Source organism: Scomber japonicus, chromosome 13 (genome assembly GCF_027409825.1).
Source record: "Scomber japonicus isolate fScoJap1 chromosome 13, fScoJap1.pri, whole genome shotgun sequence".
Taxonomy (NCBI): domain Eukaryota; kingdom Metazoa; phylum Chordata; class Actinopteri; order Scombriformes; family Scombridae; genus Scomber; species Scomber japonicus.
This window is the reverse complement of record NC_070590.1, coordinates 18,077,303-18,104,000: the sequence shown is the minus strand read 5'-3', so window position 1 is coordinate 18,104,000 and position 26,698 is coordinate 18,077,303. Positions and strand designations below refer to the sequence as shown.

General features: G+C 39.8%; 1 protein-coding gene across 1 annotated transcript in view; it reads left to right on the top strand.

The window, feature by feature from the left end:
- The window catches only part of LOC128371886 (protocadherin Fat 3), a 62,230-nt gene that overhangs the window by 15,201 nt on the left and 20,331 nt on the right, over positions 1-26,698 (top strand). Inside the window, exons 6-34 of the mRNA XM_053332272.1 lie at positions 2,600-2,661; positions 3,755-4,069; positions 5,327-5,537; positions 8,138-8,209; positions 9,525-9,661; positions 10,087-10,362; positions 10,522-10,732; positions 10,899-11,113; positions 11,317-11,475; positions 11,625-11,746; positions 11,909-12,091; positions 12,211-12,325; positions 12,422-12,703; positions 13,030-13,380; positions 13,607-13,780; positions 13,877-14,407; positions 15,401-15,765; positions 16,017-16,170; positions 16,759-16,866; positions 17,003-17,186; positions 17,663-17,883; positions 18,372-18,824; positions 18,998-19,132; positions 19,230-19,623; positions 20,702-20,898; positions 23,303-23,456; positions 23,621-23,854; positions 24,045-24,223; positions 26,390-26,603. Of these exons, the coding sequence (XP_053188247.1) occupies positions 2,600-2,661; positions 3,755-4,069; positions 5,327-5,537; positions 8,138-8,209; positions 9,525-9,661; positions 10,087-10,362; positions 10,522-10,732; positions 10,899-11,113; positions 11,317-11,475; positions 11,625-11,746; positions 11,909-12,091; positions 12,211-12,325; positions 12,422-12,703; positions 13,030-13,380; positions 13,607-13,780; positions 13,877-14,407; positions 15,401-15,765; positions 16,017-16,170; positions 16,759-16,866; positions 17,003-17,186; positions 17,663-17,883; positions 18,372-18,824; positions 18,998-19,132; positions 19,230-19,623; positions 20,702-20,898; positions 23,303-23,456; positions 23,621-23,854; positions 24,045-24,223; positions 26,390-26,603 (6,408 nt within the window). The remainder of the gene's footprint in view (positions 1-2,599; positions 2,662-3,754; positions 4,070-5,326; positions 5,538-8,137; positions 8,210-9,524; positions 9,662-10,086; positions 10,363-10,521; positions 10,733-10,898; positions 11,114-11,316; positions 11,476-11,624; positions 11,747-11,908; positions 12,092-12,210; positions 12,326-12,421; positions 12,704-13,029; positions 13,381-13,606; positions 13,781-13,876; positions 14,408-15,400; positions 15,766-16,016; positions 16,171-16,758; positions 16,867-17,002; positions 17,187-17,662; positions 17,884-18,371; positions 18,825-18,997; positions 19,133-19,229; positions 19,624-20,701; positions 20,899-23,302; positions 23,457-23,620; positions 23,855-24,044; positions 24,224-26,389; positions 26,604-26,698) is intronic.

The following is a 26,698-nucleotide window of genomic DNA, read 5'->3' as shown; positions in this document are numbered from 1 at the left end:
GGGGCGGTTCAATGTAATATGTTTTTCAAGTTCACACTGAAAGTGTCAGTTTGATGGGTTTGAGACACTGCAACTATTTCCAAAATGTATTGAAGCAGAACTTTGAATGAGTGCAAAGTGTGTAAATGTGCTGTGACAGCTTCCAGTGTTGCCAGTGTGTGAGTGAAGCCTACCTCCTTTGGGGGTGAAAACAGAGCAGATGAGTGTTGACACAGGGTGTTAGATGTAGTGCTTCTTGTAAAAGCATGCATGTTTGCAGCGCTGTCATGGTGTTACAGTGGTGGCTGTGTGACCTTTTTTACAACCCTCCATTGGATTGTATTGGTTTTGTTTGTGCCGGGATATTAACAAATCAATTGCACATGTTTGAGTCATCATTCATGATCAACATTAACACAAATCCTGATTTTGATATCTCTGATTTGTATTTTTAATGTTGCTCCTGTTAGAAAATGCATAAGAGCCTTTGTCCTTACATGGTGAAGAACTAGGCTAGGAATTGAATTAGTGACAGTGGTTTATAGGGAGGAGAAGTCTGGCCACTGGACCATAACATAAATTGTGTGTGCGTTTGAAGGTGTGGGTGGGGATATCTAAATTATTTCCCCATGTCCAGTTAAAATGGAGGATTGTCCAACTGCACATGTGCTGCGAGCTGTAGATCATTGATTTTTATCAGTTGTTACTCGCGCTGTGTTCTGCTGAACAAGCCCCCCCCCCAGTCTCTCTCCTGCAGCTTGTGACCGCTGCTCTAGATTTACTCCTAATTTGCTTAATTGAAGTTAGCCTGCATAGCAAGTTCAAGGTGACACTGTGATATGTGCAAGCATTTGTGTGTGTGTATGTGTGTGTGTGTGTGCTTGGTTTCGGTCTATCCATTGAGTGTTGACTGCACAGATATTCTAAGCATCCAAAATAATCCTATTTTACCGTAACGCTTCATTACACTGAAACAGACACATTATCATCATGCAAGCACATTCACTTTAATTGTTCCACAGTGAAATATGTATGAAGATGTTTTTGTGCATGTACCCATGTGCATTTGTTTGCATGCAAATCTGTGATCCTGTGTAGAATACTTTGTGAGCAAACTGTGAATGAAAATAATAATGTTACAACAAACAGAAGTGTTCTCCTTTTAAATAAAAAACAATACAATAGTGATTCAGTTCTCACAGTACGTCAGTGCATTTGTATTCGTGTGTTAAGACAAAACATCCAGGCCGAGACAAATGTGCCCTTTTCACTGTGTTAGGATGTTTTCATGAGATGATGAATATTAGGCAAGGACTGTGATCTACAACTTCATTCCCTCAGAAAAACAAAAGTTGGCTTATAATATTGTAAAACTGTCATATAATGGGCTGAATTTGCTGTGGATTAATGCCTGCAATGCAGCAGTGCCGGAATGAGTTTTGAAGCAGGGGGACATCCAGCTTTGGATGACACAATAGGCTAGTGAACTTTTTCACGTCAACTTCCTTTCAATCTCTGCCAAGCCAACGTTTTTTTTTACAATTATAATACTTCCAGATCAACATGGTAGCAGCTTTTTTTTTTTTTTTTTTTTTTTTTAAAGCACAGTAGTCTGCCAGCAAGTGCCTGAAAGGTTTGACTCAAAAGGAGCTTCCTGGCTCCTGTTGATACAGATTCTTATGTTCTGCACTCAGGAAACAAATCAACCAACTACCCAGTCAGTTTCTTTTTTAATAAGGTCTGAATGAGAAACAAAATTCATGCACAATTAAAATTGAGTTTTTACATCCAAAATGCCTAATAACATACAAATAGACAGCACCACAGCAGAGTGAGCTCTAGTCCCCTAGGCTTATTTTTCAAAGTACTGAGTGTGCCTAATACTCCCTAAGTAAAAGCTATTTAACACTTTGTTCATGTTCAAGTCATCAGGAGCAGACTTTATTACCATAATACCTTTAAGTGGGGGGACAAAATATCTTGTTGTTCCCCCTATTCCAGCAGTAATGCCTGGGGATCTTTTAATTTGTTAAACACAAAGCTTACACTGACCAAAATTAGCAATTATTGATTAACATGAACTCTGTATCTGTTTGTGTGTAGGGAGTCTGTGCGTGCATATTTGCTAGTAACAGTGAACTAGCAAGCAAATGACAAGATAAGAAGCACTGAATTAAAAAGAGAGGACAACGTCAGGGGAAAATGGAGCTGTTGCTGTCTTTGATCTCCAATGCAGCCTGCTAGCATTTGTCAAACTGTCTAACCATCATGTGAACAATTTGGATCGATCAAAGCTATTATCAATAACCTCATTCCTTTCCTACTGTCCTGGTGGCATGCTGGCAAACTGAGTGACCCACAGCTATACAGTGCCAAGTGAACATGTGCCAAACGCCATAGTCCCTGCCAGTGCTGCAGGCTATAGCTTTTGGAACATGGAATATGTGTGCATGTGAGTATAGCGTACACATGCATCCAGACTCTTCACTAGCTGGAAACTTGTGAAGAGAGTTTTTTTAGCCAAACTAAATGAAAAAGAGACACCAACCATAAAATCTTTGCCAACTCACTCCAAATCTGTTTATGTAATCTGATGCTGTTGTTCTCTTATTAATTTCAGGGCTGATCACAACAACTGCAAGGAAACTGGACAGAGAACAACAGGCAGAGCACTTTTTAGAGGTACAGTAAAACCTTAACAGTGTCACCGGGTTTGCAGTATTATTATTTATCCGGCCCTGCCACCTGCCACAGGCCGCTATTAACAGAGACAGGGTTGAGGACAACCCTGGCAAGCCCTCAAGGCTCCATAAACTGTGATGAATGGCTGTAGTTTTGGGCCCCAGGTTTAGAATTTTCTAAATGTGATCATTCATCATTGGTTATCTTCTCTACTCAGGACGGGAACAGGGAGGAGAGGAGTTGGTCTGCCCAGCATTTGATAAGCGCAGGCACTGGGCATACAGATAGCTCAGTGATTACCATTTCTGTTGCTCCTGCTGCTCTGCATGCAGATGAACCTGATAATCAGAGATTCTTGACTTCAAAGACATGAGCAAACTTTATACTTCCTCCAGACTTTTCTTACAACTTATTAAATGCTGTTGAACGTACAAGCACTTTGCCCTTCTACAGAATGAAAGTAACCTGCAGTTGACCTGCAGCAATGCAGCGTGGTGTTTTGTTTCTGTATTGCCAATTGACTTGTCTAGACTCAGTAAGTTTGCGTGCAGCTTTGTTCTGCTCCAGTACTTAATAAGGACCCAGCTTGTGACAGTACACTCCAAAATGAGCAATAGTAAAAGCAGAAAAGTTGTAGAAGAAAGCTTGCATCTAACAGCATCATACACTTATCGAATGAGTTTGAAATTGGGGGCAGAGAGGTTTCTGTTCTTACATTGTCCTGTCCTGTCCTGTCTTGCGATTTCAATAGAAATGCCATTCCATGCATGCCACCTACTGCTCCGCCTGCCAGTCTAAGCTCCATGTCTGTAATTAATAGTCTAGTGAGCAGGCAGGCTGGCAGCAATGGTGTTCACCCTGATCTGATCCAATTGATCAGTGATCAAACCTCTGCCACTGCCTCCAGGGGATCAATAATACAAAGAGATTTCCCATGAGCTCAGCTCCACGTGGACCCGCTCACTACAGCCACAGCCACATAATGTATACATACACAAGTAAAAATACACACGAATATTATGAAACACGTTCATGAGACAATGACGCATGTTGTCTGTCTGCATGTGGTTGTAAAATTGTTTCTTTCTCTCAGGTAACAGTCATAGATGGCCCAGTGACCACCCGCCAGTCAACTGTGTGGGTTATAGTTCACATTGAAGATGAGAACGACAACCCGCCCACCTTCCCGGAGGTCACATACCGCATCAGCTTGCCTGAACGAGACCGCAACAAACGGGGTGAACCAGTCTACCGTGTCTTCGCCTATGACCGTGACATGGGAGCCAATGGCAACATTACCTACAGCATCATTGATGGTAACAACGATGAGAAGTTCAGTATTGACCCCAGGACTGCTATGGTGTCATCAAAAAAGATGGTGACGGCGGGCAGCTATGATATCCTCACTGTGAGTTTCACATACCAAGTTTATTTGTATTTATAAAGGGTTCTGATTTTGATTTGCTGTCTGGTCTAAGCTTGGCTTTATGAAGTAAAAACTAAAAAATATAGATCTGAATTACACGTTTGAGATTAGACCCCTTGCATCTGTCATGCGTAGTGCTTCTCTATTACCTCCTCCTTACTGCTGTTCGTACAATTCCTGCAGTATTTATAGCTGGTTGGGGTTTTATTAGTTTATTGGGCATTTTCATGCAGGTGCCATTTTTCATCTGGCACAAAGCCATTTTTTTAGCCTGTGTGTGCACATCTGGCTTTGTGTAACTACGGACAGAACATTTTTGATACTCTGACATTAAATGGTACTTGAGTTATCATCTGCTCAGACTCAATCATATCCCCAACACAACCAATTTTGTGGCTTTATTTGTGAATCATATTCCTCATACTAACCATGTAATTATCCTGCTCTGGACCCTTTCAAATTACTGTGCTGCAGATATCAGATTTTTCTTATGCGCCTGATTCTGTGATTAGTTTGACACAATCATACACACTTGCTTTTTGCACTTGTGCCCAGTTTGAGTGGAAGTAAGCTTACAGTTTCATTGTGGAAGGAGCCTGTTACAGTAAAACTGACAATAAGCACACCAATCTTCTCCCCCTCAATCATGTTTCTTTATTTTTAGGGCAATACCGTTCTCTCAGCAAATGATGGCTCAGATAATGTATTTGGCTCACAAATTCTGGTCTTCAGTGAGCACTACTTAAAACTCCATATTTTACAGTTGCCTCTCACATAGGTTCCCCCACCAATTAATTTGATTTATTTTGGTTAATGATTTTCCTATTTGCTGTATGAAAGGAAGCTTAAGTTATATTAAGCCAGCAGGGATAGCCATCCCATTATAAAGTAATTGCTGAGATCAATTTAAAGGTCAGCAAAAATATTATTTATGATGGGATGTTGTCACTGAGGTGTGCGTGCAGAGTCAGAGAAGAGGAGATGAGTATAGATATCTGTGTTGGCCAGAATTCTTAAACTTTTTCAGTGTGATTGCCCTGAAATCAACGGATACTAACATCAGGTTTGGTGTAACAAATTAATCTAACTGAAATCTACTTATTTTACCAGCTCATTATTTTATAGTCTGGTGTATTCTTATTCCAATATTTTACTTAAATTCCCAAACATTATGTTTGTTGGCTCCTGGATGTGTCAGCTGAAAGTCCTGAGATATATCAGTATTGTTCCTTTTCTTAGATAAAAGCGGAGGACAGTGGTGATCCTCCATTATGGTCTACTGTCAAACTCCATGTGGAGTGGATTCGCAAACCAGTCCCATCGCTCCTGCCCCTACTGTTGACACAGAAGTACTACAATTTTTCAATACCTGAGACAGCTGCTGTAGCTCAGCCGGTGGGAGTGGTTGCTGTGAGCCAGTCGAGCACACCTGTTTGGTTCAATATCATCGGTAAGAAAACTCACATCTAATACAAAACTAACAAGAAGTACAGTGTGGATATACCAACAAAACTAAATTGAATGTGTTTTTGTCATATGTCCCTCAAATGTTCAGTTTAGTATATCAATTAGGTCCAGTTTCTCAGACACAGGTTAAGACTAGTCCTAGACTAAAGACAAGATTATGTGAAATCATCCATGGAAACAACTCTAGTACTGGACTAGACTTCATCCCTTAGTAGGACATCTTTTAGTGTTACAAGACATAAAAAGAGTTGGTCTCCATATTCTATTGCTATTGAGAGTCTTTATTTGTTTTTTTATAAGCCTTGTTTCACATTGTACACATCATGCACTTTAAAATCTGGTTGCAGGGTTTCTCACAATACTCCAGAAGAACTTTGCTGTAGCTTGGACTTTATTTCAGTTGATTTCTACTCCAGAGTTACGTCTGACAGTTTCTGGAAAGTTAACAGCCATGGATTCCTACTCAAAATGAGCATGTTAGAACCAGAAGGCCAGTGACACATTAACTAAGATTGATTGTGCACAGGCAAAAACGAGTTGTCCATAAAAATCTGTATTTTTTTATGATTCAATTTGCCAAAAACAAGCTGGCAAACAAAGGACATTAAAAGAATAGCTTCCACTGCTGCTTTGGCTCTGGTGAAAAACAATTTATCTTCTCAGGCACACACTGGCTCAATATCTGTGCCTGTTTAACACTTGGGAACTCTATCTTGTCCTCTGATTCAAGTTTTTAGAAACCTAATCAGCAAATAGCTTATTATGGATTGCTACTCAACAGTCCCAAGAAAAAAAAATATTATTCTTCATCTAAACCCTATTTTTATGTTAATATGAAAATTTGTTTGTTACAAGTTGATTAGTTGATTATTTTTTTCAGTTACGCTTATCAAAGAGATAGAAAATGCACATGCAGCTGTTTTTTCCAGTTCTTTTCTAATGGCCCTATTTTCCTGAAATAAGGTACAGATGCAGTTTCAAGTCTTTATTCCTGACGCATGGTGCATGGTGCATGTGGGTGTGACCAACACATTTTTGCAATTTTCCTGACCATCAGCACTGGTGCGCTCTGGGCTCAGCCAGGCGCAACCAGGCACAACGTGGAGGAGAGTGAATACTTTATTAGCTGGAGTAATACAGAATCAGCAGGTGAAGTCGTGCAAGCTGCAGTAATGACCAATCACATAAACTCTCTAAACCCTTTTAAACGCAACAACAGGTGAAATGAGGGAGAGAGGCTGAGTAAGAGAGAGAAAAGAGTTCACTTCTGTGAAGCATCTGAAGTTCCAAAATATACATTCTGGTCACCCAAAATATTAATATACATCAATTCATATGTGCTGACAATGAATGAAAGTAAAGCTGATGGGTTCTGTCCTCCAGGTGCTGACATACTGTTGCTGCTGCTTATTTTGTGCAAACCATTAATATAGGATAATGAATGCATTTAAACACGGCAGTTCTACTGCATATTTGAAAGTTCTCATTTATGCTTTTAAGTATATACAAGATGTTTTCAGGGATATGTCCTATTTGTTCATGGGATATAGTTTATTGAAGTAGACCTACCCTCTTTTGGAAGGAGTGTGCATTGCACAGGACCAGGACAGGTTTTCAGAGGGTATTTTACTGAGTGTAAATGATTACTGAGTGTGATCTGACATGCTCTGCGAGTCCCAAAACTGAAAACACACTGTGAAAATCATTGTGACAGGACATAAAAAAAAAAAAAAAAAAAAAGACATTCTACACGTTGTTGTTGGAAACTCCCTCATCCAACAGAATGTATTACTGAACTCCAGGTCATTATGTCCATGTCGATATTATTGGTAATAATCTCTCTTAAAATGTTTTGCTTTGATTCTCATGTCAATTTGCAGTAGATGAATAACGTATAGTAACTGAAAGGGGCAAAACCTAACATAAATTTAAGATGTTCTGTGATTTTGGACACGTCTGTGTGCAGGTGCCTCTGACAATTGAAGTAATGAATATTGCCATGTGTCTACATGAGCGATAAGAGGTGGTCTGAGCAGATTATATTGCAGATGCACCAAAATGAGCACCTACATTGTACTGCGCTGCCTAATTTGCATAAACACAACCTCAGTTCTGCCTCTTCCCTCATGAGTGTGCCCGTTTGGTGCCCGGAAATTACCGAACGGTCAGAAATGTAAAATAAAATAGACTTGAGGGAATTGCATTAAGACTGTGTCTGGTCCTGCACTGGTATTGCGTCTGCAGGAAAATAAGGCCCTTAAAGTTAATATCAGTGGAGAAATTGTGCAGGAAGTGCTCATTAATATGTTCACCACTATGATGATTAGGCTATCTTTTCTCTCAAACTTCAGATGGACTCAGATATCATTCATAGATGCATCTCATTTCTCACACTGCGTTGAAGTATTCTAATGAAAAATCCACTTGCATTTCTTAAAAGCACAGATGCATTTAAAAATGTCAAGAGGTCTTCTTTGGAGAATGCTGCATAGAGATGATGCATATCTTTGATCAGAAGAATATAATTTGCTTCCTAAATATTAATCATTTCTTCATCTTCCTCTTCTCTTTCTCACCGTTAAGGAGGACGACTCGCCAGAGAAATGTTCTACATTCCCCAGAATCAGTGTGGAAGAAACTGCTCACTTGACACAGGTCTGGCCAAAACTTATTTCGCCACAACTCTTCCCCCAGTGCCTAAGGTCTGGAGAAATGCAGAGAAATTCTGAAAATACAGCATAGAGTACCAGGACCATGTTTAGCCAAAGGCATTATGGAGTGATCTGAGTTTGAACAAGGATTCACACATAACTCCACACAGACAGCACTGGTTTGTTACCTCTGCTTCAGTTGGACAAGTTCATATTATTAGTTCAGCTACTATGCTGCTACTTTGAAAAGTAAATGGGGGGAGGTGGTGAAACAGTCAGCATATGGTTGTAATGTAGTATTGTGATGATAAGACAATGATGCAACTTTGACAAACCCAGCTTATGTTTGGTTACAGGAGAGAAGTATTACAGCACAGTTCTGTTTCACTGAGGTTGCAGCAATACTCTGCCTCAGATTAATATCATTAGATTTTTTGGGGGGGAACAATGTCATTGTGTATTATATTGTTTGTATACGCTCTGGAATCTATCTTATCTATCTATCTTATACAAAAAATACCTGGATCCATTCATTAATTGCTTTACAGTGCCAATTGTACTCAGAAGCCTTAGGCTTTTAGACATGTCTGTACATGTATTTACCGGTTCAGATTACACATCATGCTCAAAAAATGCTAAAACTAATTGCGAAACCTGATGAGCCTTTAGCAAATAGCAAAGCAACAGCATACTTCTTTTGATTTTAAGACTACAGACTGTGATTACTATTTTCCTTAATTTTGTGAGATTGTTTCCACTTAGTGTAATATTGATGAACCTCTTCACTAGAAAAAAACAAAGAAAAAAGATGAATCCCTGTGGTTTGCTCCAACTCAACACGCATCAGTGGGTCTGTGAAAAATGCCCAATCAGTATTCATATGCTGAGAAGAGCTCAAGCTCCCAGATATGTCGAGAGAGCAGCTGGAATGAGACGAAGGCTGGTGCTGAATACCTAACACATATCAATCCTCTCCCTCGCTCTAATCAAACATTAAGCCTTTAAACTGTACACTCACCGCCCGTGGAAAAGACCCCGCTGTAGGTTTTTGATCTCTGAGATGGGTTGTGTTTTGGAGTGATAAGAAAGATGTTTGTGTGGCTGTTAACAACTCTCAGACTGACAAGTGGGTTTGGTGCTACATTGCACTGCTTTTCAGTTCATTTTTTATTTCACAGACCCTTCGGCTGCAGACGGAGGCACCTGGCCAAAACAATTACACAGTAATAACTTAGAGCACCTGAGTTTAGCACGCAAAGTGAATACTTAATGACTGAAAAACTGTGTGTCCATGTGTGTGTGTGTGTATGTAATTCCAGGGAGCTTTGACATGCAATTTGACCTTCAAGTGGGGGTGGGGACTCTAGTTGTAGCCAAGCCGCTGGATGCAGAGGTGCAGTCTGTGTACAACATGACTATTCAGGTGACAGATGGGACCAACTTTGCCACTGCTCAGGTACACACACTTGATTTGTTATGCACTGACACCGTCTCTTGCACACTTCAGATCCACATCAAATTAAATTATTGTTACCTAGTCTAGGGGTGCTGTTTACTCCCAGCTTTTCTCCTTCCTATGCTTGTACTGGAAATTATCTCTTGCTGACTATGAAATGTGCTTTTTGTTGCTCTGTCTTTCATATCTCATGTGCTTCTGTTCTCTTGGCTAGCCTACTGGGGTCTGCCTTGTGAGAAAAATCCTTGATATTAGTCGATTAATAGGATTAGCCTGTGTAAATAAAAGCCAAGTGTTTGTAGCGTTCATTGGTATCTTCACCTTACAAATAAAAAACTGAGGCCAGAACATGACCTGAGCACAGTTCTACTCTCTATCAACAGTGCTGATTTTTCAAACTCCCCTTCTGTCTCTATGTCACTCAGGTCTTCATTCGAGTACAAGACAGCAATGACAACCCTCCGGTCTTCTCACAGCCCGCCTATGATGTCAGTGTCTCTGAAGACATAGCAGTGGACATGGAACTGCTGCGAGTTAGGGCATCCGACATGGATGAGCGTGCACGTTTGAGCTTCTCCATCTATGGCAGTGTAGACCCAGCCAGTATGAGACTATTCAGGGTCAATCCTGGAACGGGGGTCGTCTACACTGCAGATAGGCTGGACTACGAGGCTAGGACACAGCACATCCTCACTATTATGGTGAGAGGGAGAGTGTGTGTGTGTCTGTGTCCCTGTGTTCTGTTCCAAAATATCCTCCTCTTGGCAACTTGGCCTGGCTCACTTAATTTTAGCTGATTTCTTTCATTTATGGTCTCCTACAAAGCTATTCATCTCTCATGTCGCCCAATGCTGCTCCAGGTCAAGGATCAGGAGTTTCCATTTAACCGTGACCTGGCTCGTATCCTGGTGGCAGTGGAGGACTCCAATGATAACATCCCCTACTTCACGAGCACAGTATATGATGCTGTGGCTTATGAGTCTTCTCCCATAGGCACTTCTGTAGTGCAAGTGACTGCCCTCGACAAAGACAATGGGATTAATGGGCAACTCACCTATACTATGGAAGCAGGTGTGGTGCTATCTGTATCTTGTGTTTATGCCTCTCTTGCCTTCATTTTTAAACTGTATTTTGAAGTTTGTATGATAGAAATGGAGAAGAAATTGAAATTGGATTCAAAGTTCAGTTTTTTGTATTTACCAGTAAATGATGTTTTAAAACTTTCTGCTACTCTCAGGTAACACCGGGGGTGTGTTCGGCATAGATAATGCCACTGGCCTTATCTCCATTGCCAGGGACCTGGATTTCAACTCTGTAGGCTTTTACACTCTCACTGTGCGTGTCACGGACAGTGGATTTCCTCCATTAATGGCCACAGCTACAGTTCGCATCTCCTTGATACTCTCTGACTTCTCCAAACCCAAATTCACTCAGAAGGAGTATCAGGCTGAGGTAAAGAAATGGATGGTTGACTGGGTTGATGTGTGCATGGATGGGAAGGGAGAGATTGATTTTATAAAGAAAAATGGGAAAATGGCAGTGAGGGACAGAAAGTAAATTTCTAAACTGGCATATAGAAGGTAATTTCATCAAAGAAATTGTGCAGATGAAACAAAAAATTGGTCCAAATCTCTGATGTCTTTGTGTGTATACAGATAATGGAGAACAGCACGATTGGAACATACGTGACCACCATTAGTGCACTCAGTCGCTCAACACTTACTTATGATATCACCAGGGGCAACGAGGACAACTGCTTCTTTATTAACCATCATACTGGTGTAGTCAGCACACGTAGGCTACTCGACTTTGAGGTTTGTTCATGCCTGTGTTTTAATGTAGTAGTTGTGTAAGTTTACATGATCTGTGAACGCTCAGTGTTGACATGATTCTTGTAAGAGTTACTAATATATGCACATAGTTTAAAATAGTACTTTACTCATTGCATGCTTTGCTTTGGCAGCAAACAACGTCCTACTTTCTGATTGTGCGTGCCTTGAGTATGGCTGGAGTGGAGGCCAGCACCACTGTCATTGTCCAAGTGGGGGATGTCAATGATAGCCCACCAGTTTTTCAACAAATCAGGTATCAATAGTGACTCAATCAACTTCCTGAAGAGTACAGCTTTGGCATTGACATGCTCCTATACTGTTGAGCCATAATGACTCCTGACAGCATGTGATTTTCTGGAGTGATTTAATTGTAGCATTCCTCTTTTGTAGCAGTGTCCTCTATTTATCTTAACAGGTATGTGGGTGCAATCAGCGAGGCTGCTCTAGTCAACAGTGTGGTTCTGGGAGAAGATGGTAACCCTCTAGTCATCCAGGCGACCGATAGTGACCGCAATCATAACGCCTTGTTAGTGTTCCAGATCATAGATGAGACTGCTCGCATGTTTTTCAGCGTGGACTCAGGGACTGGATCGATTCGGTGGGTGACAGATATAAATTAGACCAATTGCATCATTATTGAGGATGTCAATTCATCTACTTAGAAACTGATTTATCTCATCAATTCAAGTAACTATTGAGTGTTTTCTTATATTTTAGAACGATTGCCAGCCTGGACTATGAGACCTTCTCTGAGTTCCTCTTCAGGGTTCATGTTAGAGACAGTGGTCAACCTCCTAGGAGTGCTGAGAGCCCAGCAGAGGTGTTTATAAAGGTAAATTAAGTAAATGACATATAAATCAGCTTTCACTGCTTTATAAATCATTCTTGACTCACTTTCATCCCTATGTTGGATTTTCACTTTTATTAGGTGATCAACATCAATGACTCACCTCCAAGGTTCTCGCAGGACATGTACGAGGCAGTCCTCCTTCTGCCAACCTACATGGGAGTCGAGGTCCTGAGAGTCGAAGCTTTTGACCCAGATATCACTTCTAACATCAGCCTGAACCTTGAGAAGTCTAACACCCCTCTGCTAGTCTACTCTCTTGTAGAAAGCAACCTGGAGCACTTTTCTGTGGGGCGCTACACTGGGGTTGTGACTGTCATCAATCAGAATCTCAGTAAAGACCGCTACCGCTTCAATGTGAAGGTAAGTTAATTGGCTGTACTTGTTTGGTGGACATGACATGAATGAGATGTAGATATGTGCTGTAACTAGCTTTGATAAACAGCATGCAGTTTGCTTTGACTGGCTTACATAATAATGATTTCCACAGGGAGATCAGAGCACAGGGTCAGGTCTCTATACCTCAGAGTTGTTTTGTTTTGTTTTTTTCAGGACAGAGAAGGCCATGCATGCTAAGTCTTTTTAAATACTTTCTCTGCATCAACTGATTATGGGTCAACTGTCAAATATATACAAATGGCATATTCCCATTCTGCGCTGAGGATCCTTCTGTTTTTCTTTGTTGTAAGGTATGGGATGGACGTTTCTCCAGCATGACATTGGTCACAGTGCTTGTCCGAGAAGCTATAGACAGTGGCTTTTTCTTCACTGTCCCAGTTTACTCTGCCTCCATCCCAGAGAATATACCCAATGTCACTGTAGTGACTGTTGTCAACACAATTGGTCACCTCCTCAATGAGCCACTGAAGTACACTCTGCTGAACCCTGGTGGACGCTTTGTAATTCGCCCGACCTGTGGAGTGGTGCTCACCACTGGGGTGCCTTTTGACAGAGAGGAGAAAGAGAGCTATGAGCTGGTGGTGGAGGTCAGCAGAGAAGATGAGATACTGAGAGTGGCCAGAGTCACCATACAAGTACAGGTATGCATCAATGTTTTTCTACTAAATTTCATCTTATTCTCAAGTTGCATGTACACCTTACTGAGGTCTTACTTTCTGTTCAGTCTTTCAATTTAGTTTCATATCACAATGTTCACTTTATGAAACAGTGTATTCACCCATTAAAACTCTTCTGCCATCAGTCTTTTTCTTTACTTTCTTTATATGGCCCAGTTTAATTTTCCAAAAATAACTGTCCTTTCTCTAGATTGAGGATGTGAACGACAATGCCCCAGAGTTTGTGAATCTTCCCTACTACGCTGCAGTGCAGGTGGAAGCGGAACCAGGATCATCTATTTTCAAGGTTTCATCCACTGACCAAGACTCTGGTCTGAATGGAGAGGTGATTTATAGCCTGAAGGAGCAACATAGGAACTTTCAGGTGGGAGCTATATTTTTTCTTCTCTTGAGTAAAGTTAGGAGTTCTTCATTTTTATGCTCCTCATGTTCCAAAATTGTTTTTATATATGTCATGTAGGTGAATCCTGTGACAGGAGAGCTGACCCTGAAGAGGTCCTTCGAGGTCGACTTATCTAACGCAGAATACAAGGTGGTTGTTGTAGCGACTGATGGTGGTTTCCCCACTTTGTCCAGTGAGGTAGAGCTGCCTATTACAGTCGTCAATAAAGCCATGCCAGTGTTTGACAAGCCCTTCTACGGTGTCACTGTCAGAGAGGATGTGGCCATCTCCAGCCCTGTCCTTTGTATTAATGCCACCAGTCCTGAAGGCCAGAGTGTCATCTTTGCCATCGCAGAAGGAGACCCTTCCTTCCAGTTTGATATTGGCTTTGACACAGGAGTCATCAATGTGATTTACCCATTAGACTATGAGAACATGCAGTACTACCGGTTAACAGTGAAAGCCACAGATACGCTGACAGGGGCCAAGTCTGAGGTCGATGTGGACATTGTTGTACTGGATGTGAACGATAATCCACCATTGTTTCAGAACACGTCATACTCTGCTGTGCTGGGAGAAAACTCTATGATTGGAACAACTGTGTTACAGGTAATAATAATAATAATACATTTTATTTATAGTGTACTTTTCAATGTACTGAAGAGGCTTTACATAAGTTAAAATGATCATAGAGTTGGTCCAGTGTGTACACTTACTGAATGATTGTTCGGACTTAAGGCCCACTCCAGCAGTACTGTGGAGGAGGAATATTAAATGCCAAATTATTTATTTATTAGTAGATAGTGTGATATTTTCTTAGAAATTTCCCAGTGGAAGCTCTTGACCTTCAACAAATTATAGACGAGTAGTGTTGCACTGAAGAACATATTTGAACAAGACAATTCTCAAATACCACACTATTGAATTCATTGATTTCTACTAAATATTCTAGAAAGTGAACCAGTCATCAAAATAAGTCACTGGCCTTATTTAACTGTGTTATTGAATTTGTCAAGAAGAGGGAAGCTATGTGAGAATACAGGATACGTGAATATTCATTACGCCTGAATTTAAACTTGGTCTTGCAGTATTGTTCACTATATAAATCATGAATTTTAATGCACGTTGTTGACCACTGGGTCATTATCATTCAGGAATTGACTATAACTAAGCATAGACTATACTTTATCTATGCCTTAAATCATTGATAATCTTAACACTAAACTAACAGTTCTTTTTGATATTGCAATTCCAATCAGTTTTGCTTCCTCTGCCTCAACATGAAAATTACACTATTAAAATGTTGTTGTTTTTTCATATTTCTGTTTTTGATACATTTACAGTATATTTATCTTCTTTTGTATTTAAAGTATTGTGCTTCAACATAAAGGATCCTGCCAGATGCACAACAAGCTTTTTATTGTGGTTTTAGATGCAGTTGTGCCCTGACGGTATCTCAGTATAACCTGGAACTTTATTTAATTTTTTCATCAGGACTCAGTGTGGGTACAGTAGCTATGGAGAAAGCCAGGGGAAGCAAACCAGACCTTACCATGAATAATGCATGACTCAATACAAAGTTTAATGTTACTCTCCCTGTAGGTATTTGCTCAGGACCAAGACTCTGAAAAGAATGCCATGGTGAGTTACCAAATACTATCTGATATCTACAACAGCACCGACTACTTCCACATTGATAGTATCAGCGGACTGGTATTTACTGCACGCTTGCTGGACTATGAGCTCATCCAGCGCTACAACTTCATTGTCAGAGCGACAGACAGTGGAGACCCTGCTCTCAGTAGTGATGTTAGTGTCACTGTGACTGTTACCGACACAAACGACAACCCACCCAATTTCAGCCAAGCACTGTACGAGGCCTTTGTCAGCGAGCTGGCTCCCCGAGGACACTTTGTGACTTGTGTTCAGGCGTCAGATGCTGACATCTGTGATGCACAGAGGCTAAGGTAAGAAAAATAAAAGTTTTAAAAGTTCTTGAGTAGGTGTTTGTTATGTTTTGTACAGGTGACAATTAGAAGTTTAGAAGACTACAGTGCTCACAAGGCACTTTTGCTTTTGTGTTTGGTTCAGAAAAAATGTTTCATTCCAACTTTTATTTGTCTTTTTCGCACGAATGTGGAAACTAATGTTTCCAGTAGCTTCAGTAGAGAAGAATAACATGTTATACACTTGTACTCTTTCTTTTATTTGTCTAAAGGTACAGTATTCTCTCTGGAAATGAGAGAATGACTTTTATGATGGACCCAGATACAGGAGTGCTCAGTCTGTCTAACAAGAGGAGACAAGGCATGAAACTCTCATATCAACTCAATGTGTCTGTGTCAGATGGAGTCTTCACCAGCACTGCTCAGGTAAAACAACTTCTCGGCACTTCCAATTTAGTTCAGTCAACTGATTTGCTCTTTTCTTAACCTTTGCAGTGTTTACACTCAGCAAGCTGAGTGATCTCCTGTAGCACCCCTCGCTCCAGATATATCACAGATATTCACAGATGTCCAGTACGGCTGCAGTTTTCTGTCAAGCAGCTTTAGAGGTTAATGTGTGTTCATGTCATATTGGAATTACTATGAGATGAGCTGCCAACTGGAAAAAAAATGTTCACAGCTGTCTCTTAGAGGTAATAATAAGTGGAATGTTTTTGGCTCTGAAATAAGACATCACTTCACATTAAACCTTAATGTTTGCATCTTGTAGCAATAACATGTCACTTCATCTGACAGGAGGTGAACACAGCATCCCTCCACACCAGCTTTAGTTTCATATCACACACCTTTTGGTAACAAGCCTAATTCTCTTACTGCTGGTTTTCATGCCGAATTGATATTATTATACGACTATGTTCCACAAATCAGTTATTGTGATGGCATAAACAAAATGTCAGCAGACAATGGAGATGAAGATGATTGGATGATTATAATGATAATGATGGTGATTTACAGGTGATTGTACGAGTCCTTGGAGCAAATCTGTACAGCCCCGTGTTCAGCCAGAGGTTCTATCTGGCCGAGGTTCAAGAAAATGCCCCCCCGGGGTCAAAGGTCATTCAGGTAATTCCACCTTCTTACTGCTCACAGGACACTTGCTACATTATTTTTACCTCAAGAAATGTATTTCATTTTGTAGAATCTTGCAGTGGCCAATCCAGTCTGATATTATTTCCCGAATCTCTGTATATACCTCCAGGTTAGAGCCACAGATGAGGACTCTGGGTTGTTTGGCCAGATCACTTACTCCTTCATCAATGACCTGGGAAAAACTCAGTTCACCATTGATGCAGATGGAGTCATATCTACCGCCCTGAAGTTAGACAGAGAGAATCCTCTTAACAAAGACATGGTGCTGACTGTTATGGCTCTGGATGGTGGAGGTATTATTTTAAACACTGACCACAATAGCCAAGCTGACTGTAAACTGATTTACTGACAAACACGATGTTCAGTTCAGCCAACGTAAGACTAAAAGTACAAAAAAAGTCTAATCTCTTAATATGGCAAGCCAAACATTCAGCTAACATTTCTGTTTAGGTAAATGCACTGTACTATATTGTAGGTGCTGCCTTTAAGATGATAGCTTTCATGTAATAAGAACTCACACTCCTGGAATTGAATGAATATTTAAGAATATTAATATCACATTTGCACTACATTAAGTTACAGGATGTATGCAGAATCTCTTACAGTGACTGCAGCAGCAGAATATGATTAATTTCCTCTGTATTCATACTATGAATTGTATTCTGTGCAGTAAGGACTCCATACAGCTTGACAGAATGGGATCTTTGACAATTTCATCATTAAAGTACATGTAATAAATTCATACATTGATGCTCTTTTATTTTTTCAGGACGTGCATCATTCTGTACAGTACGTGTGGTTCTCGCAGATGAGAATGACAACGCCCCTCAATTTAGGGCAGTGGAGTACCGTATGAGCATCAAAGCAAATGTTGCTAAAGGTTCTCTGGTCACACAAATCCAGGCCACTGACCCTGATGCTGGGTCTAATGGGCGGATAACCTATTCCCTTTACAGTGAAGCCCGCCTATCACTGGTTGATGTGCTAGAGGTCAGTGCATTTTGCTATAACTGTACTGAATCAGCATGAGTTATCTTTTAACTAAATCTGGCCTTCAACAGATTTATTTAATGAGAGCAGACTTTATTATAACTCAATATTAGGCTGTAACCCTGATTTGCAATTAAGATATATTATCAACTGTCTCCCCCCAGTGTCAGCGGATTAACAGCCATCTGTTAATTGTAGATTATAGATTTCTCCAATCAACATGATGTTACATTAAGATTGATGCCTCTGTCGATTTTCACTGTTTAAAATGGAAACATGATTAAATGAAGAACAAATGAACAACCATGGCTTTAAATAAAACAAAGCTGTAGGATAAAAAAGTAAATAATATAATAAATGTAATTAGACATGGAATTACCATGCTTTGATTTGTAGAAATAAGGTGCAAATAAAATCTGGCTTGGACAGAGAAAATTATTGTCTTTAAAGTTAATTGAAATGACATTGTGATTTTTGCTGGTACCCAGGTAGAGCCAGACAGTGGTTGGATGATGACTAAGAGCACTGTGGACCACCTCCAGGGGACTGTGCTGTCCTTCTTTGTCAAAGCCACAGACTGCGGTTCGCCAGCCAAGCACTCCCTGGTGTCAGCCTTCATCCATGTCGTCCCTCCAGATGCTTTTGTTCCCTCCTTCAGCCAGCCTCAGTACTCTTTCACCATTCCTGAGGACACAGTAGTAGGAACAGCCCTGGGGTCTGTGTACATGGGACCTGGACAGGCCGGGTTCTTCTCTGCAGTTGGAGGAGAGACTCTTGACAGCAACCAAGGAGGGACCTTCCTAGTGGAGAGGGAAACTGGTCTGATTCGTGTGATAAAACCTCTGGACTATGAGCAGGTCAGCATCTTCCGCTTCAAGGTTGCAGCAACAACAAGAAGAGACCTGATCGAGTCCATTTCCACTGTGGACCTGGAGGTTAAGGTTAGTGACTTAGTTAAACATAGAGCCTCTTAGCCTTTTGTGTATTATTGTATAAATGGTGTTTTTTGAAATGTTAATGTAGCTAACGAGGGAACTATAATTGCATGTTGCATTATTCTTTCAGTGTAATTTATTCTTTGTTGAGCTGAATCATTGAGGAATTCATTTTGCAGATCCTAGATGTGAATGACAACATGCCTGTATTTGAGACTAATACCTATGTAGCAACAGTGATGGAGGGGATGCCAGTGGGGACAAGAGTGGTCCAAGTGCGTGCACTCGATCCAGACTGGGGCTCTAATGGACAGGTGGGTAACAGTCATCAGTGACAGTTCCACTGAGCCCAAAGCACTTTGTTTTTTTGCTACAAAAGGGTTGCAATAGCTTTTCTTATTTTAATTGCAGGTAACCTACAGCCTTGGGCCTCTGCTCGCCTATAATTTGGACCTGACGAAAGACGCCCGCTCCTTCAGTGTCCCCGTTTCTACAACTTCTGTCTTTGCCATTGACAGTAAAACAGGCTGGATCACCACAGTGAGTCAGATGGACCACGAGGCCTGTTCCAGCTACAGCTTTGAAGTAGTGGCCTCTGATCTGGGGGAGTTACAGTCTCTCTCCTCCACCACAGTGGTGACCATCACTGTGTCAGATGTTAATGACAACCCACCGCAGTTCGAGAGAGAACTCTACCGGGGTGCAGTAAAGGAGAGCGATCCCCTTGGTGAAGTTGTGGCAGTTTTGAAAACCAAAGATCGGGATGGCACTGACCAAAACTGCCTTGTCAGCTTTTACATCACTGGTGAGAAAATGATGATGACACCAACATAGTGCAGCTGCAGTGTATCCTCATGCAGTAAGCTGAAGTTGGATTGCATAAAAAATATTCATTGGCCTAACGGGGTTTCTATTATGAAAGGTCAAGTTTTACATTAATTTTAACTCAAATGTCAAACATGACTAACCTTTCATTTTTTTATATTCCCTTTTAATTTTAACATTACACTGTATGCATTATACAACAAAACATTTCAAGCAAGGTCGAGAAAGCATTTCATTTGATTTCTCCAATAACATACAAAATAGATGAAACAAAAATGGATAGAAACTAATGCTTTTTTCATATTGGTTTGACCAACCAACCAGTGAGGGTTTCATTAATTCATGGTGTTGGGCTTTAAGTTTTAAGGGCTGAGGTCAATCCTACCTGAATACTGTATATATTTAAAGTCTGCTGTACCTAAAGTGAAGGCCTCCATGAACAGAACACCCCACTTGCAAGGAACTTCAAATGAGTCTTAAAAACAATGTAGAATTTTGAACAGGAACATGTATACAGTATTAATGTAGTAGTAGTTATAGTCTTTCACAGACCCAGGCCTGACTTTGCATGCCCTTCATTTTATGAGAGTAATAAAAAAACATTCTCCAGCAAAACTCTCACCTTGACACTGAGCTTGATGCTTGCTAGTCGCATAACTCTATCTGATAATGACTAAGGATGATGTATCTTGGCCTTGTGTTCTGGCATTTAAAAATACTGATTGGCCTAATGGAAGCCTTGTAATAAAAGGTCAGATTTTCAAACTTTGAAAGGCCATAGCTGCTACAGCTCTTGCCTGGTTTACACTATGATGATAGATGTTAATTTATTGTGCCAAAGTGTACCTGCATCGTGTGTGTGTGTGTGTGTGTGTTTGTGTGTGTGTGTGTGTTTGTGTGTGTGTGTGGCTGTGTGTGGCTGTGGATGGATGGAGAGCTTATGCTTAATCATCTTGTGAATGAACAGGTCTTCCAGTTTGTTCACAAGTCTGTTACAATACACCTTCGCTTCTCTCTTTGCCGCCAGCATTCTAATACCTCTCCTTTGTAATCTCCAGGCGGAAACCCGAGGGGCGTGTTTGGCCTGGCCCTCGTGCAGGGGGAGTGGAAAGTTTATGTAAGTGGTCTACTGGATCGTGAGCAGCAGGACTGGTATCTACTCAACATCACAGCCAGCGATGGCCTATATGTTGCTCGCACTGCAGTGGAAGTTACTATCATGGATGCCAACGACAACAGTCCCATCTGCAATCAGGTCAGGAATGAAGACAAATAGAAATGGGAAAAATTAAACCTGCAAAGCAGACAAACATGGGGCAGACTGGGGAATGTAGCAAAATGAACTGCTCTGTCAATTTACTTTTTTATAACCACATTTTTGAAATCAAATTGCTAACAGAAGGCCAGGGAAGCACTGTGATTGCCTTTTTATGTCTCAGTAATTGTACAGTAATTGTCTTTATCAGTAAATGGCTTTTTGTCTCCAAGCTAACCATATTCCCATTAGTGTTTTGTCTAGAAACATATCTATAGCAATAACACTTTTTTATCATATAATAATGGATAAGTACTGGGATAGGGAAAAAAGTAGACTGTGTTAAGATGTTTATAAAGGAAGTCATTTATCACAATTTAGGACAAATGAATTGAAAGTAAAATAAAACATTTCAGTGTTTATTGTGAAGGCCAGTAAACTGCAATCTTTGTTTACTCTTCATAACTAAACTCATGCTTTGTGAATGAATCAATAATTCATTCATTTGTTAATTATTTGGTCAATACTATACTTACTATAAGTCATGCCATTATGATGACTAGTCCCATATGTGATTACTTACTATTTAACACATTGAAAACATCCAATATCATTTCACAAAACATATGTTTTAGGTTCTTCCAAAGATTATCATTGTGGAGACATTATACAGTATCATACAATGTGGATTTTTGACAAAGTTTCAAGAATGAGTGGAAGTCCCAATTCCCACAATGATGAACTAAATATTGGGTAATTTTAAGGGTGGCTTAGCTCAGAAAGTTATTGTATCGAAAAATGTTAACATTAACATATGTATGACTTTGTAAGGAAATCAATATCTGGGGCTACAGTAGTAAAACAGGATGTATTCAGATCAAATATTGATTCTCATCAATTCGAACAAATTATCTTTGTACTACAGTCTACTTCAGGAGATATACGGTAACTTATATGCTAGCTTTAATAATTGCATTTTATATACTATATATTCACAGTCAAAAGGTGATGGGCTCTTACACAAACGACACAACTTGCTTACAAATGACATGGATCTGTGATGGAAACTAGAAACTTCATCTTATTGTGATAATTAGTCAGCCAGTTGTAGATGTGGCAGTAATGGCAGTAACAGTTAAGATACTGGTGCCACTTGTGCTACTAGACATAATATTAGTCATGGTAGAAGCTGTACATTTAGCATGATTGATCATTACCACATGTAGGTTTTCAAAGAATGAAGCCTTAGCTTGACGCTCTAATGATTCCACCTATAAATCCACATTAAACAAAAATCCACGGAACCAATTTCAATGGTTTACTTGAAACAAAACAAAAAAAGATACAGAGTAATTGTCCTTTTCCAACGTTATTACTGAACCAAACAGTAACAAATTATATTTAAAAGGAGAAAAGGAGAGGTCAAAAAACTGTGTGGCTCTACTTTCCACATGTCTGTCTATCCGCTTAATAACCACACCCCCTACTCCTGTAATCCCCTCTGAGGGTGCACAGTTACTCCTTACTAGAAAGAAACACAATAGTCATCTTTTAACAAATGTTACAAATATAATATCAGAGAAAATTTCCACATACATTTGAACTAAATTAACTTTTTACATGTATGCAAATACGAACTACAAATACATTAATTCACAAATATTCCCTTTAACTTCTTCCAACTGGAAGGTTGAACTCAAACCATTGCATACCAATAAGTCAAACACAAACAAATTGCATTTAGGCTACTAAATCATGGTAATAGGAGTACTAGTAGTAGTGCTAGTAAAACCTATGGTATTAGACTAGTGGTGGAAGTACTTTTATGTGTAGGAGTAGTATTGACAGAAACTGTAGTTGTACCAATACTTCTTGTAATCATATTATATTAGGAATGCTAGTTTTAAGTGTTATTTGAATACTTTTAGAGAGGCAATAAATTACTATTCTCAATCAATCATTTCATTATTTTGTCTATAAAATTTTAGAAATACCATCAAATTCACAATTTTTCAAAACCACAATTTCCTCAAGCTCAAAGTGACATTTTTGATATTAAAATTGCTTTGTTTGTCAGGCAAGCAGTCTAAAACACATTTGCTTTACAAATATTTAAAGCTAAAAGACCAGGGTGGTAAATGCTGCATTGTGCTTGGACATACAGTAGTTTACCCAGCGTGCACTGGTATTGTGTATTGGTGAGGCAGTCACTACCAGCAGTGGAGGCAGCTAGGGGCAGAAGAGGGGCACTTAACTCTGCTGCGCTCGTTCTATCAGCAGAGATAATGGATGCAGCGCAGAACACTTTAATGTGTTTTTTGATGGGCTGTACAGATGGGAGTTGGGTTTTTTTGTTTTTTTTTGTTTTTTCACTGAGCGCTTGTGTGTTGCTTTGTTGTGCCAGGCGGTGTATAGTGCCTCTTTTCCCGAGGACATTTCCACTAACAAGGGCATTCTGACAGTGGGTGCAACAGATGCTGACTCAGGCTCCAGCGCTGAGATCCAATATTCACTGTTTGGCATTGGGGTCGAAGATTTCTACATGGATGCAAACACAGGTACATTCAATTATTATTTGTGATTAGGTCAAAACAGTACAACACACCATTAATTACACACACACACACACTCTCACACACACACACACACACACACACACACACAGACAACATCATATATTTTTGTAACTCTCTCTCTCACTACATCTTTGTTTGTGCCTAAGGTGAGCTGCGTACATCCACTATCATGGACCGAGAAATGACAGCCACCTACAAACTCATTGCCCAGGCAACTGATGGAGGAGGGCTTTTCTGCCGCACTGACATTTCTCTCAAGGTGTTGGATGTGAATGACAACGCCCCGTCTTTCTCCTCTACTCATTACCTGGCTAGCGTATATGAGAATGCCGCCCCCAATGCTTTGCTTACCCGGCTACAAGCCAGTGACCCTGATGAAGGTAAGCTGGTATGATGTAACACATCAGTCAAAGCCATGCGAAAGACCTTCAGTATTATTATAGTATGTATAAATCACACACAGTCTGTGCATAACGTATCATTGCTCTTTGTTCAAAAAGATGATTGCCATGAACATGAAGAAGAATATTTCAGTAATGATATTAAGTCTGCATGAATGTGTCCCTTCAGGTTTAAACCGTACCGTGGTCTATTCTCTGGTGGATTCAGTCAATGGGTTCTTTTCCATCGATCCAATATCTGGGATGGTAATACTAGAGAAACCTCTGGACAGAGAGAGCCGAGACTCATATCGGGTTCGGGTCCAGGCCACTGACCAAGCCGGACAACAAGGGGCGCTGTCCTCACAGGTTGGTGGGAAGTCCAAGTGAAGTCGTTCAATGTAATTTTTGTTTTTCCCATGCTATCCAGTAAATATATCTACAGTCTGCACTGGTCCCTTAAAGATGACACAAAAAGACATAAATGTGTCAAAAATATAAAATGCACTTATGAAAAAAGAACAAAGTTTAGGAAGACATTTATATAGTAGGTGATATAATCAGCTGAGTAACTAAATCAGATACAGATTAATTAAGTCTGCTTCCTGCAATGTAACATCAATGACTAATAATTTCTAAATTTTCAAAATATATATATATATACAGTATATATATTTTATTATACCATTTTAACACAATGACATTATTAGAATTCATACACTATACATTAAATTGCAGATTAGTCATGGAGTCATCTATCTGGTAATCTGCTCTGTATTTTTGTCCATACGCCTGGATATAAAAAAAAAAAAGAAAAGCCAATGAATAAAAACATGGTGTTTACCGAAGAGATCAGATAAAGACCCTAGTTGATTTTAATTTAGATAAATACTCAGCAAATTGTGCATCTGGTGGAATAGGAAGGATAGGGAAGGTGACAGTTTCAGAGGTAGTGCAAAAAAAGAGGAATAGATCATAAAACTGGCTGTAACAGTGTTGGCAATCTCACACTCACTCTTAATCATTTTTAGGCTGCAAGAAGAAGCCATAGATACAACCTGAAGTGTAGGACGTGTGGCTGGTTTGGACTCTTGGGCGAACAGCTCTTTGTTTTATTTTCAGAAGTACATGGTACTGATGCTGCTTTGGGTATTATTATTTGTAGCAGTAACTGTCATTATCACTGCTAATACAAGCAGAAGTAGCTGAAACTGTAATAGAAACAACAGCAGTGTTTGTAATAAGCACAGTAATATAACAGCAGTACAGCTAGCAGTATTAGTAGCACTATTAGCATCCCACTTACATTTAGTGGAGCTTGGATCATATGTGGCTGACCAGTGACCCAGTACCATTATGCAGCTTGCCAGCAAAGTGGGATACGTATGTTGAAAGTCAAGAGACTGATGAAGGCAGCTGATGAGCAGCTGGTTGATCCTCAACCCAATTAAATCCACGCTTTTCCCAAATTTATCAATTTATTCACCTGTTCATCCACCAATCCTGAATACTAGTCTATTTATATTTCTAATACCAAGATTTAACCATTTTTAACCGTATACTTAATCCTAAACTCTAAACCAATGATCATAAACAGCTTTAACACACTGTAATGCCTAAACATAGCCACTCTTCAAAAAGCATTTTGGATGTGTGACAGTTTTTGCAAATGCATGTAATGAGGAAATGTGATCTGACTGAGCTGCTAGAATTAGTATATTGTTTTTTAAGAGACAGAGTACAATAGAAACAAAAATAAAAAGAACTGAACATGAGCAGAATGACTGAGACATATCCTAAACAAAAAACATCATGCAGGCAAAGACACAAAATCCATTCTCATATCAACAAACGTATAACCTGTATAACCAGGCCTGAACAAGATATAAAAATACAAACTCCTAATTATCATATTCACATGAATAGCATTGCAGGATAATAACTCGATGTAAACAATCATATTCATGATACATACAGTACAGAAGGTTCACAAAGTGCATTTGTTGTTTGTTGTTGTTGTATTGGAGTGACAACAAACATCTTTATTCTTTCAGGGTGCTTTTTGGTATTTCTATTCCTGTTTCCAAATTAAAATAATATTAAGAAGCATTCATTCTAAATATATGAATATTCAAGGAATCCACCCCAGCAGCTTTAGAATAAGCACTTTCTCGGACAAAATAATAAGGTTGGCAATATAAAGCTGTGGTGTTACAGAAACACCACAGCTTTATTTTAAAGCCTGTGCTTATAAGCTCCTCAAAAAGCAGGAAACACTATGAAAAAGTGAACTGTTTACTCAGAATCCATCAAGCAAAAATACATATTTCTCAGTCAGTAATTCCACAAAGTTTAAACTTTATCTAGCAGCCATCCTCTCCCAGTCTTTTGTGGTCATTGCAATTGATTCCTTCCTTTAATATCTTTGTTCGAATTGATGTTTGTAGGCACGCTGTCCATGGTGCTGAAAGTGAGCTTTCAGGTAGGGAGCAGTTCAGAGACATGAATTGATAGGGAGTCCTGTGTCCCAATCAGGTTGATTTGACCATTTTGGTCCTGGATGTGAATGACAACGCTCCAGTCTTCCAGAGGAGGGACTATGCTGTTACTGTGCCTGAGGATGTAGCCATGGGAACTGAGGTGCTGCGAGTGCTGGCGACTAGTGTTGACATTGGACCAAATGCTGAGATCACCTATAGCATCCGGTCAGGGAACGAGTTAAGAAAGTTCACCATAGACAGAAACTTGGGTAAGTAGAGGCACATAGATATTGAACAGAAACTCATCTTTATTTTCTTTCACTGCAAAATGAAAAGATTAGTGTGAATAGTTGTATCAGCCCTA